At 39.7% G+C, this 14,331-nt stretch overlaps 1 protein-coding gene across 2 annotated transcripts in view; it reads right to left on the bottom strand.

The window, feature by feature from the left end:
• Positions 1-5,679: 5,679 nt before the first annotated feature.
• LOC117270798 (roundabout homolog 2-like) overlaps positions 5,680-14,331 on the bottom strand; it is a 121,948-nt gene continuing 113,296 nt past the window's right edge. For both annotated transcript variants that reach the window (XM_078172229.1, XM_078172228.1), the window contains 4 exons: positions 13,734-13,942; positions 8,076-8,237; positions 7,678-7,932; positions 5,680-7,137 (listed from right to left, as the gene is read on the bottom strand). In XM_078172229.1, coding sequence (XP_078028355.1) covers positions 7,136-7,137; positions 7,678-7,932; positions 8,076-8,237; positions 13,734-13,942 — 628 coding nt within the window. In that variant the 3' untranslated portion in view covers positions 5,680-7,135. The remainder of the gene's footprint in view (positions 7,138-7,677; positions 7,933-8,075; positions 8,238-13,733; positions 13,943-14,331) is intronic.

Genomic DNA, 14,331 nt, shown 5'->3' with positions numbered 1-14,331 from the left:
AGCGGCACAATGTGAAGTGGCAACATAAAAGAAGCAGACGAACCATCAGGGTGAACAAGATGAAAATAAATTGGTCACTGAGGGAGCTAAAGGCCAAGAGACCACTGGCCTTTGGCTTACCCTCAGGGTAGCTGTGCCTCAGAGCGGGGCCTGCAGTCTCAGGTGGGGCGCATGTAAACCACCACACTGTTAGAATGATGCAATTAGCCAAATGTCATGGGTCACAAATCAGCCTTTCAAGGCGAAATTACATATACTCATACTGAAAAGGTTGTTCACCACATGGTGAAAGCATTACATGAAATGATGCAGCTCTCAAAAATGAAAGTGAGTAGTTCCCTTTATCTTCCCTTAAAGCAGCAATAATGAATATTTAAGTAAGATATTACAGCATCTAGCTTCCTGGATACTGGATATATAGTCTGGCTGTTATGTACAGAATTATAATGCAAAATACCAGTATAGTGAATGCAGTAGGGTCTCTTGTCTGAACATCATACTGGGAAATATAACAACCTACTCTGTGATTCATAATGTTGTTTCAAAACATACAGTGGAGCTGTACAAGCTCTGTAATCACACTGTCTACATTTCCTTTGAAAATGTATGATACTGACATTTCTTGGGTCTAAAATTAGCTCTTCAGCGGGATGGTGGCACTACAGATATGAATATCCTGTGTGTAAATATGCTAATAATTGTTTGCGTGTCGTTAGATCTTGAATAAATATGTCTACTGTCTGAACTGTGTGAAGCCGATTTTGTTCATGTAAACTACAGTCTGTCATTATTATTCATTCATGTTCACCTAGATAAGAGGGTGGTTTACCCAGAGGATTCTTTCTTTTGTTCCCATCCACCATCAGAGAGTCTCCCTTGCAGGGAACACTGACTGATTTTGTTTAAATTTCTTTAATTTTGATATCTTCATATGGCTATTTCGGGGTGGCAAATGCTCTGACATAATTACAAAAAACACAAGTTTGAAGTAGGTTATAATTTCTATAGATGTATTATGTCATTTTGTCAGAGTCAAAAATAAACAACTCTTAAATATTAACACATTGAATTTTTAGACAGTTGATTACTTACAGATGATAAAGGAAATTAAATATAGCCATTTATTCACACCTGTTTAAGGGTTCTTGCTGTCAAACCATCATATTAATGCTAAAATTAATGCCCGTAATGTGCTGTATGAAATATTCTCTGTTAAATAGTAATCAAAAAAATCACTAGTTAAATTAATGACTGTCTATGCTTTACTGCCATCATTACTACTAGTGCTTTCCAGAGAAAAAAAGGAGCCCCATTATAAATATTTCTTTGAAGCCATGTCCAAAGAAGTGGAGCAGTTTGAGGCCAAATTGTTCCCCTGAGTGCTGAAAAAAATAACACAGCAGTAAATAACAATTACAGTAAACTGCTTCTTCATCCAACCAAAACCACAACACCCCTAAAGTGACCGCACCAAAGCCAGTGTATTAAACTATGTCTTTATAAGATGGAGCCGTAACTCTGTGAATGCAGGTGGAGCCTTGTAATTGGGCCCTGTGGGCTCAGCTTGGGTAAATTAGGAGAAGCCTATGCAGGACTTGGTGGTGGGATTGTGTGGAGGGAGAGGTGTGTGTGTAGGGGGGCTGGTCCCTGTAATAGGGTGGCCAAATTGTGTCAAAGTAAGTATAGAATTGACTACACAATACCAATTCTTCTGTCCCCGCAGCACCTCTGGAAACCCAACCAGCTGGATTTAAAGCTTAAACGGTGGATTGCACGTGGTGCCCTGTCTGCACAGTATCTGCAGACAATCCTAATCCCTGTCTATCTGTCTCAAGATACAAATATTGACAGGCTGTCCCACACTGTGCATAGCACATATTGCAGCATTGCCTGAAGCTATCCTCCCCTCTGCTGTCCGGAGGAGCTGTCATTCACAGATAACTGAATGACTTTCAGTCTCTCCTGCTTCTTCCATGATGGAGTAAAGTTGAATCTGAAACTTGTTCAAACTATGGCTAAGGCTAAATATGTTTTAAGACCACCATATATTTAAGCAGTGCACAGTATAGGAGTTCTCTGCTCTGCGGCGACATTGGTCAACCTTATGGATCACTATTTAAGTTTGAAAGATTTCATAAACTGTCTTTATCAAATAGAGTAGGTTACGAATAGAGTAGAGTACACATAAATGGATTACTGAACAGGCCTATCTGGCGCAGGTCCAGGGGCTTTAAGTGTCAGAGCACCCCCTTGGCATAATCTGTAAAATTAATATGTAGTGATAAGAAAGAAACTCAAAATGACCACAAATGGATGCAAAGCAACTGCAAAGAGACACAGAATAGCTAAATTACCCTAGAGAGACATAAGATGGCTTCATTGACACAAAATGATCTCAAAGAGAACCAAAATGACCACAGGGACACAAAGTTACCCTAATAGAGACACAAAACTGGCTCAAAAAGACACAAAACAACCCTAGGAGACACAAAATGACAACAATGAGACACAAAACAACCCCAACATTACCTCAAGAGGACACAAAATTACCTTTAAAAAACATTTAATGACCCAAAAGAGAAACAAAATAATTACACAGAGACACACAAAATGACCAAAAAGAAGCAAAATTACCTCAAAAAGACATTTCATGACCACAGGGACACAAAATTACCTGACAGAGACACAAAATGACGACAGGGACACAAAATTACCTGAAACAGATATAAAACTGGCTCAGAAAGACACAAAACAACCCAAGCAGACAGAGACACAAAACAACAGACAAAGAGACACAAAGTCACCTCAGGGAGACACAAACAAACTCAAAGAAACACAAAAGGGAAAGGAAAAACCAAATGACATCAAAAAGACACAACAGGAACACAAGTACACAAAATTATGTGACAGAGACACAAAATTGCCTGAGAGACACAAAGCCATAAAAAGATGCAGAACGACATCATGTCTTGCTCCTGTGTGGGAGAGGTGGTGGGGCGTTATGCCTATCTGTACCCAGGGGCCCATTGTCTCTTAATCCTCCGATGAGGATACACACCTCCAAAAAATATCCACAGGTGCTGAATCACAAAAAAAAAAAAAAAAACTGAGTGCAAGAGTCAGATAAATTTAATTCAGCAGAGCGACTTTACAATCTAACAGAGATCTTCGTCAGGTGTTGTCAAATAACCATGACAAAGCAGAACAAGCAACATGGACACAAACACATTCATCACTGAGGTGGTTGTGATCTACATGATTAAGGATCTACTGGCAGAATGGACCAATCAGAGCAGAGCTGGATAACACTGATACACAGGGGGAAAAGCAAAGAAAAAGAAAAAAAATGTTTTATAAGAAAATACATAAAAAATGTTGCCAAGTGAACAGTAGTGCATGGAGCACATAAATCATTCAGAGCACCTCCTGAAAGGAGAGACATCCTTTATCTTTATCTTGTTCTGCTTTGTGATGGTTATTTGACAACGTCTGATGAAGATCAGTGTTAGATCGAAATGTTTCTCTGTTAAATTACATTTGCTGGGAGCTATGAGTACAGTGTGCAGATCTTTTATCTGACTTTTGCCATGAGCTGCGTTTGAGAAATAGAATCACATGAGATCAATAGAGTCAGAACAACCCAACAAAACAATCCATCATTTAACTGTGAAGCACCTGTGAGAGCAACTTAAACCAAAAATGCTCATGTTTTCTCAAAACCACAGATATCTGCTGTTAATAATAATAATAGTATTTATAGAATCCCTGGAAAAACTGAATAAAAGGAGGGTACTGTTTAGATGCAGGTGACAATGATATGGACTGGAGTAAGATGCCTCCCCACAGTAAGAAGTATGTACACCATCATCCCACACAATAGCTAGCAACATTTGCTAGTCAGTTTGAATCCCTTGCTATTATCTTCAGGTTTGAACATCTGTTTTCACTTGCATGCTTTTTTTTTTTTTACTGTATTTGTTGTCAGTTATTTAAATATCAACGTTAATCAATCAATCAATCAATCAATTTTATTTATAAAGCCCAATATCACAAATCACAATTTGCCTCACAGGGCTTTACAGCATACGACATCCCTCTGTCCTTATGACCCTCACAGCGGATAAGGAAAAACTCCCCAAAAACCCCTTTAACGGGGGAAAAAAAACGGTAGAAACCTCAGGAAGAGCAACTGAGGAGGGATCCCTCTTCCAGGACAGGCAGACGTGCAATAGATGTCGTACAGTTAATAAAGGTTTGATTTCTTAAACAAATCTTTTCAATTGTGATTTGTCATTTAGGCCCATCAAGTTGAAATTAGAAACAAAAATAATGTCTGTATTTGTCATGTAAGATTTTTATGTTGCAGTTTAAGTTAACCTTATGCAAAAACACTAGGTCTGTATAAATCAAAAGGACTCCTGAGGTACAGTAAGATACCCCCTGGGGGCTTCTTGCCCCAGCAGTGGTGGCATCATCCACAGGTCGTAGGGGAAGTTGCCCCTTTACAAGATTTTACATCTAGTTTTAGTTTTTAGTCTATTCTGATTTAATTACCCTCTAAACATGTTTACTTCAGCAATCTTCTTGTGTACATATTCAGTTGTTCCTCAAATGATGTGTATTTTAGAAAAAAAAAAAAGTAGACATTCTTTTGGAGGGCGTCTTACCCTGGTTTAGCCTATTAGTTTTATATGTTGTGAAAAAAGTAAACCTATTATATATATATATATATATATATATATTTATATAAATATATATATATTTTTTTACCTGTGTGTCTGTGTTCAAAGATACAATCTTACTATATCTTAACTTACTATATAATGACGGAAACTCTGTCTGTGGTTGTGTCTGTTCCACGTTTTTCTCCTCACTGACTTGGTCCATCCATGTGAAATTTGGCACAGTGGTAGAGGGTCATGGGAGGACGCGAATGAAGCAATATTACATCAATTGGCCAAAGGGGGGCGCTATAGCAACCGATTGAAATTGCAAACTTTGAATGGGCATATCTCATGCCCCGTATGTCGTAGAGACATGAAACTTTGCACAGAGATGCCTCTCCTCATGAGGAACAAATTTGCCACAAGAACCCATAACTTCCAGTTATATAGATTTTCTGGCATCCTAGGAAGTTTGATCCATCTGCATGAAACTCGGTGAACATAATCTAGGGACCAATATCTAAAGTTCCCTCTTGGCAAAAGTTGGATAACTCACTAAAACTGAGCTTCTATAAGGCAATGAATATTGCCGAGGGCATGGCTCATCACATGACTGGTGACTGGAGAAATTTAACTCTAATTGGCAACTGGGTGGCGCTATAACAACAGAAAAATGCTTAAAAATGGCTAAAATGCGACAGATCGCTGTGGCTCCCCCTGTGGCCGAATGTTTGTTTGTTTTTTCTCATTTTTGGTATGACTAAGTCATGGTATGGTGTGCTGTACATAATCACGGAAACTGTCAGTGTGTCATTCTGTCAGTCAGTCTGTCTGTCCCACGTTTTTCTACACACTGACGTGGTCAATCTATGTGAAACTGCACATAGTCACTGAGGATTGGCATAGGTAGAAGGTGACAAAGCTACTAGTGGGTATGGACTAGTTTTGTATATTATGAAGAAGGAAAATGTTTGGTAAATGCAGTGTGTCAGACTCATTGCAAGGAGAAATCTGGTTCGTTGTCACATACACATTTTATTTTGCATCAAAGGATTGAAAAACGGCCCAACTGTATGTGGCTGCGTATTCCTGAGGGCAAACCAATCTGGCAGGTAAAGATTCTTCAAAGGGAGAGCCATTACCAGAACAATGATCAGAACAAAATCATCCAAACGAGTGGAAAGACATGGCGTCGTGAATCTCATTGGCAGAAAAAATGCTAATTGGCTGCATTTTCAAACTGGAAAAGGTTTTCAAAAGATCAGATTTGGCAGTTGGTCAAGTCTATACATCTTCATATGGTGATTGTGTAAATCCATAAGCATTCAACAGTGTAATACATATGAACAAATCTAGTATAGTTTCTTTGATGTTTAACATCATATATCATACTGTCGTTTAAACTCTGCATCTCATTTGTCTTCAGGTGACATCAGGACATTTTGGCCTGGACATTTCCCTTCACTTTCATATTGTCCTGTCAATATTGCACTGTCACTATGTCACTGTATGTAATTGGAAAAGCATTACCAAAGCAAATATATATATATTTTTTATTAACATACTCTTTTAGGGAAATGGTAGGGAAGTGACACCTATTTTCCTACGTCTTTGCTTTGGATATCACAACTGATGTGTTGCTTTGTTACCATAAACAATGTTCTGGTAACCATTTTGCTGAGACCCATTGTTAGTATAATGCATAATAGGATTCCCAGCAAGTTGTGTGAAACACAGTTTGTTATATTGGCTTATTATTTCCAAGTATTTTCCTGTGTTTTTCCTTGTAGATCTCAATATATGAGTGTTTCTCAAGACAATTATAACACAGCCAAGTATATATCTTCTGTTTAGGTTCTGTTTAACATAGACATCCCTCTTTGCCATTATGATTCTCCTCCTCAGCTCAGCTGACAATGGGTTTGTGCTTATTTTCACCAAAAACGCTCTGTGCAAAGTACATCGATACAGTAGCTTCATCAAAATAAGCTAACAGTTTGAGCATTAATGAAAAATCATTCACAGTAATAAATCACAAAAGAGACAACATTGGGTTTGGCTTGCATAGCAAAGCAAAAGGAAGAGAAAAACATTAAAAAATATATTTACAAATTATGCAAGTCCCTTTTTCACTTTAGTTGGTCATTTTGTTGTGATTTTTCTTCTTCGTCTTCACCGTGTGAATCTTTGTACACCATGTGACAGAAAAAAGAAGCAGACATATAACATACTGTTTACTCTTTTGAAGAGGGGGGATGAAAATAACACTGTGAGACTGGTGCCTGTGTCTGTACATGACATTTACAGCTCTGCATTTTTATCTCGCACACTGTTCCTTTGTCTTCGTTCTGTCTCCTCTCCGTCTTCCGAACATCATTCTGTGTCACTCGCAGAGAGAAAAATCTCATAGCGCTTACAAACAAGGTGTCCTGGGACAGGCAGCAACTGCAGGGAATGACGCTTCACAAAGACTCTGGAAGAGCAGACACACCAAAAAACAGCGATGTAAAATCTGGGTGACATCGAATACTTGACTCTCAATATCTACATCTCCATTTCCCAATCCCATGATATATCTCAGTCTGCATGCAAGATAAAAACTGGTGGGATTCAACAACTTTCCTGCTTATTGAAAATGGTGGAGCACAGTTCTTTCAAATCTACAATTTCCTGATCATTGTATTTATCTCTATTGAGATATATACATTATATAACTGTATTGTGAGGCTGTCACAGCTGACTAGAAGAGGCACATCTGTGTTGTCTGCCTCTCTTTACAAATTGTTAAAGAAGTGACAGCCACAATTTACAGTTTGCTCTGTAATTATTAAATTGCATGGCTTCTCTGGTATTCTTTGTCAATCAGCATAAAGCAAAATTAAACTACAAAATGTCAAGTGTAAAACCTGCATGTTATTTCTCTCTGCAGATTGAAGTGATATCTGCTTGCTTTGGATTACACCACTATGTGTAATGAGCACACAAATATGTCCTTATGAGGATTAACACCTACAGTGTTCCCTTTTCTCTGTGCTGTTTGTTGCAGGATGCCCGTTGTGGGAAGGATCTGTGCCAGGTCTCTTGTGGGAACCCCTACTCAGAGTGGCCCTGTTGGATGTTGTTGTGCCGCTCCAGGAAGCCATATGCTGCCGCTCCAGCGTCGACACGGTCACCATGCACTCCTCAGAGGGGTCTGAGGCCGCAGCTGCCCACGAGCTGTGCATGCGGGAACCCACGCTGTGCAGGGACTTCATGGCCGGTGTGTGGGCTGTTGAGTGGATGGTAGATGAGAGTATTTGGCAAAGGATACAAATGAGACATCATGATAGAGACACTCCTGGCTGAATTTACTATAATAGAGGATTCTCTGGCAAATAAAAGCAGGCTGAGAGCGTAAAAGACTTAACTCACCGTCTGTGTTGGTGTCTCTTCGTCTGGGCAGAGTCCCGACCTTGCCCGTCTGTGGTTTGAGGCCAGTCAGTGGTGCCCTCTTGTGGCCGAGGCTATGTGAGCCCTGTTCACCATGGTCTGCTGAGCCAGAGCTGTCTGAGCGGCACTGCTGTGAGCTCTTACCTACAGAGAGAGAGATTGAGGAAGATAAAGATTTGGCTAAGTGTGTTGGAACAAGTAGGGGAGACATTGATGACTTTTAGACTGCTGTGTTAGCCCACACATGGCACCTGTGTTGATCCTCCTTCTCTGAGGTTTTGAAATTTCTTGCAGTGTCTGCTAAATGGCATGTGGCAGATTCTTTGGGGACTGACCTAACTGGGACCTTACTGACCTTTACCTGCTGGTTTTAACAGGCGTGCAAGCAAACCCCTATCAGTTTTTCACACCAGCTGTCTTGGAACGCTGAAAAAGGGAGTAGGATAGATAATGATGTGTTGAGTTGTCACTGCTGGTTACAGCTGATGTGCAGTTGTGCGTAGGCTCTATGCAGAGCCTGGTGGTGTGTCAATGTTGCTCTGAAATTACACTGCCAAAAAGCTAGTGAGCAGCAGGACCTCTATACCACTGTGCCAAATTTCTGTAAAGCGCTATCATGTTTGATTGATTAAAAACACACATAAAACATGCTAATAGGGACAATACTAAACATAAGTACAAAATTCGGCTCAATTAGTCTATAGCTTGTAAAGTTCACAGACAAAACACCTCAGTAACATGCTAACATTCTTAGCATCAGCTTACGACATTTTACATGACATAAATTAGCCTGGCAACTAGCGGACTTTTCTCCTACCAATATGAAGCTGAGAATAGCAACATTTAACAAAGATAATGCTACAACATTTGGCTCCATTACAACTCACAAGGTTCACAGACAAAAAAAAGTCTTATATTAGGTACATCCCCACATATACAACAAGCTATTACTGTTACCATGAGCCTATGACATTTAACATGGCGTAAATTAGCCTAGGGGCTAGCAGACTTTCTGCTACTCATATGAAGCCAGGATAAATCACACACAACACTTGCGAAATGCAATTTTGTGCACAATTTCTTATTTGTCATATAAAAGTGAATGAAAGCCTTGTTTCCACTGAGGGAAATAGTTTTCATTTTACAAAAATAAGCAGGAGATCTGCATCACCACCATAGTTACGATTCTGGGGAGGTGCACGTCAGACTATAGTGTAGGGTACATGTCTACACAGAGCCTATGTAGTGTTACAACCATCCCTACATCCTACCCCTGTCAGCCAATGTTTAGCTAGCTGGGGCGGCAGTAGCTCAGTCCATAGGGACTTGGGTTGGGAACCGGAGGGTCGCCTGTTCGAGTCCCTGTCCGGACCAAATATGGAGCGTGGACTGGTGGCTGGAGAGGTGCCAGTTCACCTCCTGGGCACTGCCGAGGTGCCCTTGAGCAAGGCACCGAACCCCCCCAAACGCTCGGGGCGCCTGACCAAAGGGCAGCCCCCTCACTCTGACATCTCTCCACTTTGTGCATGTATAGGTCCTGTTTGTGCATGTGTGTGTGTGTCTTTCGGACCTGTGTGTAATTGACAAGCAAGAGTGAAAACATTGAATTTCCCCTCAGGGGGATTAATAAAGTAAATAAACTTAAACTTAAACAACATGGTTGTTTGAAATGAGGAAAGATGAAATGCTTCACATTTTACCAAAGAGATTACTCTAATCTAATACAAGTTACATAATTCTAACCTCAACAGTATTAGTACTAATCAAAACTTGTTTTACTTCTAAAACTTGCACGATTCTTCACATAGGTATTAAACTTCACATGCAAGGTCAGGAAGGAAGTGGTCATACAGTAGCTAAATGTATTACATGACTTGTAGGTCATCCCTTCTTGAAGTGGTGCTGTTACAACCATCCAATTGTTACAACCATACCCGGTCTCCCCTGTTTTGCTTACATGCAATGGATTGAGCTAAACACTGAAACCAGTAGAAACTGTGTCAAAAGTAAAATCCACGAAACTAAAGAAATCAGATTCATAACCTGATAATGTGTCAAAGTTGTGTTACACATACAAGTTTGTGGCATCTTGAAAAGGAGATTAAAGTTGATTTACACACTGTTTCCATCATGAAGGATATTTGTGGAACAACTAACACCTTCATACTGCTTAGTGGACATCCTTTGAGAATAGCATTACTGAATGCTTTATCTAAATAAGAAATCATCAAAATTTGTATCAACGAACAAGCCATTTATAAATCTACAACTGCAATATGGCACCCCCTGTGGAAATACTACCACCACCACTGCCTTTGTTCATGATTTGTTTCACTGAAGATATTTTCTCAGTGTGCCCGTAAGCACTTCCAATACAACTTACAATATGTGACAGCTAAACGTGACACGATAAAATGTTTGCATTGCTAATGTTTGCAAATATTTTTAGTCTTGCTGACCTGTATTTTGCCCTGCAATAGGTTATTAAAAGTGCTGAAAACACATATTCTCAATGCACAAGTCAATCTCTTAACTTATCAAACAATGTGAGTCTAAAAATGGTACAGTTCTGTCCCTGTGGGAGAAGCCTTCAAGTTTCTCTCTAAAGAAATGCTTTCAGACAGAACCCTATTTATAAATGCATCAAATCTTAAATGTAAGACGTGTGACTTTTCAACAGAGCACTACTAAAGTTTTTAAGATATTCTATGTTATGGTTTTGATGTCTGTGCAAGAGTGGCTTCAAGTAACTTTACACAGATGTTCTGAATATGTCTTTGACAAAGAATACTTGGAGAGAAAAAAGGGTTCCTATGATTTAGACGAGGATGTCTGAATAATTTTGAGCCTATACATCAACTGTGGTTTCTACGTTACCTTTGAGGGTCAGTCACTGGTCCTGCCTGGTAAATAAACATGTTCCTGGTCTACTATGTAATATCCTGAGTGTGTGTGGGGGCTTGTGTGTGTGTGTGATTAAATGAGCTATTGTATGCCTCGGTCTTTGTTTTATGCAGTGTGTTCGTAGGTGATAGTTCAGCCAGCCAACAGACTGCACAGTGTTTGCTGCCTCAGTTGTCCAAACCCTAATGACAGACAGAATGTTGACACTGGACAATTCTGCAAAGCCCTGGATTATGTTAAAAGATGACGTTATTGAACAATCAGTGCTGCTTTTTTTTTTTTTTTTACATTAATTTACTCCTGCAATGCGTCACCTAAAAGGCTTTGTGAGGGAAGGCTTGTAGTTAAAAAAGCCAACATTTTTGGTCAGACACGTGCAACCACCACCCTGACCTCCACACATGTACTTTGCCTTGCTACATTAAGAACACATTTCTTTCTGCACTGGCACTGAACATTGTCATGGGAGATAACTTGTGCACCGCAAAATCCTCTTTCTTAGGCCAAGTGGCTGCAGCCTCTTCAGCTACTTGTGGGGGAAAAAAATTGTCTGTGCTTCTAAAATGATTTGACTACACCTGATTTACAGCTGCATAATAACACATTTTTAGATACGAACATGGTTTAATTGTGTTGCATTATTTCATCTGTATTTTTGGACGTATGTTATGAATGTATACTCAATTTATAAGTGATTAATTAGAAGATAAATCCGTGTAAGGTGCAAAGGAATAAATGAATGGCTTCCATTATCATTTTCAGTCACATTGACCCTGACACATATTTTGAGTTAAATACACTGTTGGAAAGAGAGGATTCTAAGCTTCCTAATGATATCAGTATTGTTTTTGTATACGTTTTTGTACATCACATGACATCACAACTGTGACATGCCTTAATAGTTTGCAGCACTGTGGTTGTAAAGATACATGACAGAGCCCACTGGCCTCCCGAAGTGGGAGTGCATGCTGTACTTGGGTCCCCGGGTGAAAAATACACAGGAAAGCTTAGAGACACTTTTTTTTGTGGCTAGCAAGGTAACGAAAAGAAGCATTGCCAACGAAACCGTGCAGGAAGACGAGAAAATATTGTTTATATTGGAAGAACAATGTCAACAACAAGTCAATGTATTGTCATAGACTGGTTCATATGATATTCCACAAAAAATGCATGCACAACAGTTTGTATGATATCCTACTTATGGACTTAAGTTCACTTGGTTCCGAACATGTGTCTCCAGGAGAAAGTCCCGGGTGAAAGTCCTGTTTTTGTGACCCATCCATCACGCCAGCCTGCCTACTTACAAGCGCCTGTGACAGCTTTTTTATTTACTGCCAACAGCGCATTGGTCACATGATCGCATGGCTTTCAATATACGTGGGATATGTACGAATTTGGGTGCATTGCTTTCCCAGGAAAACATACGAATAATCTGTGAGAACAGTCTGACAAAGTTAGCATACAGGCGGCAATGGACTTCACATGACAATATTCACGACTGGATTCATTTTATGAAAACCCTTTTCATTTTTTTGATCAGTGGACCATTATGGACTAAAGAGGTAGAAAGTCAGCACTTTTTTCCCCCATCTCTCGTGTTTAACATGCTGTAAAACCGGAATGAATTATTTTTGGTGCTCATTGTTTCCTTAAATTGAACTTAGTGATTGAATTGTGGAGAATCTAACCAGGCTAACGATGTGCAACATGTCCGTATAAACAAAAGTTTAAAAATTGAACCTTATATTTTGATGCACGATGCTAAGGCTAGCTTAGAACGCGCTAAAGCTGGTCACCACTGGCAACCCGGTTATTTTTAAGTGGTAATATTCTGATAGCAAAGACTTGACTTATTTGAAATCAAACGAAAACCCACTGTTCTGGACCCTGCCTTGTTACTAAAACGTTATGCCTTTTTATTCAGAATTTCTGGAATACAGAGGGAGAGCAGTGCTGAGTAGGACCAGAATGCAGTTTGCAAAGTGTTCGCTGCTAGCATCCTGGGGACTGCTGGTCCTGCTGCCTCTCTCCATGGGGTTTTTGTTGTGTTGTTTGCTTGTTTTAATTCTAATAAATCCCATGGATTTGAGTGTTTTAAAGGTGTTCATGTGGTTATTATTGGGTCAGTGATAAAGTTTTGTTCGCCCCATAGGGACGCCTAAGGGTGGGGCGTAACATTCTCGTCATGCCTTTACCAACTATATCTAAAGGCATTATTTGATAGAGCATGCCACAATCTGAATACTCTTCATCTGCAACTAAATACAACTGATAAGGGGAAGACTTTTATAAACACATCCTTGGACAGAAAGTGATGTTCTTAAATGTAGTATCCTTTTAATAACAATGACTCAAACAACTTTTACTTGGAAACATCATATTTTACATAAAATGTACTTCTGTCACCAAAAACATTTTCTATACTTTTATATACTTAAAATGTATATTCTATTGTTGAAATGTATGTATTGGCATATTTTTGAACATAATATGTACACTTGCTTATATCTGGTATGTTTGCTCTATCATGTTATTTTTGGACCTATTACTGTATGTATCTACCTGCACCTGCATTGGCCACATTTCTAAAGGTTTCATCATATTTTGTGCAGCAGAAATGATGTGATGAAGCCAGTCAATTGTGAGCCTGCCTTTCCTTCCCTCAATGCCCCGGTGGTCTACTTATTTAAAAGCAATGACTTCAGTCAAATTCGTTTTACCACATTTAAAACATACCTGAGCCCTCAAGGCTATCCACGCTGTGACCAGGAGTGTATTCAAAGCCACACAAATTCTTTGACACCACAGCGTATCTCTCCTCCTCCTCCACATCCTCGTCTTCTTCAGAAAGGAGAGTTGCTCCCAAATCAGAGCCCAGTGTACTGGACATGAAGTCCATTGGAGGGATGGGGGTGCTGGACACGTTTGGACTGCCCTTCATGTGCCTAATTAATTGTGGGGGAAATACTGTATATTAATGGACAAAATATGTAAAAATAAAGCACGGGAGGTCAGATAATGAGCGAAAATACAGCATAACAAGTTCCAGAATGCAGAATTAGTACATATTCATAAAGGTAGAGATGCAATGTGCAGAGACTATGAATGCCTGCAGTGATTTCACTGATTACTTTCTCAGTACTGGTGTGTGTTGTGCTAACACAATGGAGTTGTAATTGGGCTGGATAAAGGATATCTGGATGGGCAGGGCTGTCACCAACATGCCTGTTATCTCCCCCACAGCTGTCCTCCATGATGGCTCACATCCCGCCATAGAGGAGATGCATGCATAATTACCAACTCTATTTACTGATGTCAGAACAGCATGTTAGAC

Source organism: Epinephelus lanceolatus, chromosome 11 (assembly GCF_041903045.1).
Source record: "Epinephelus lanceolatus isolate andai-2023 chromosome 11, ASM4190304v1, whole genome shotgun sequence".
Lineage (NCBI taxonomy): Eukaryota > Metazoa > Chordata > Actinopteri > Perciformes > Serranidae > Epinephelus > Epinephelus lanceolatus.
The sequence above is the reverse complement of the archived record's forward strand: the minus strand, read 5'-3'. Positions and strand labels throughout refer to the sequence as shown.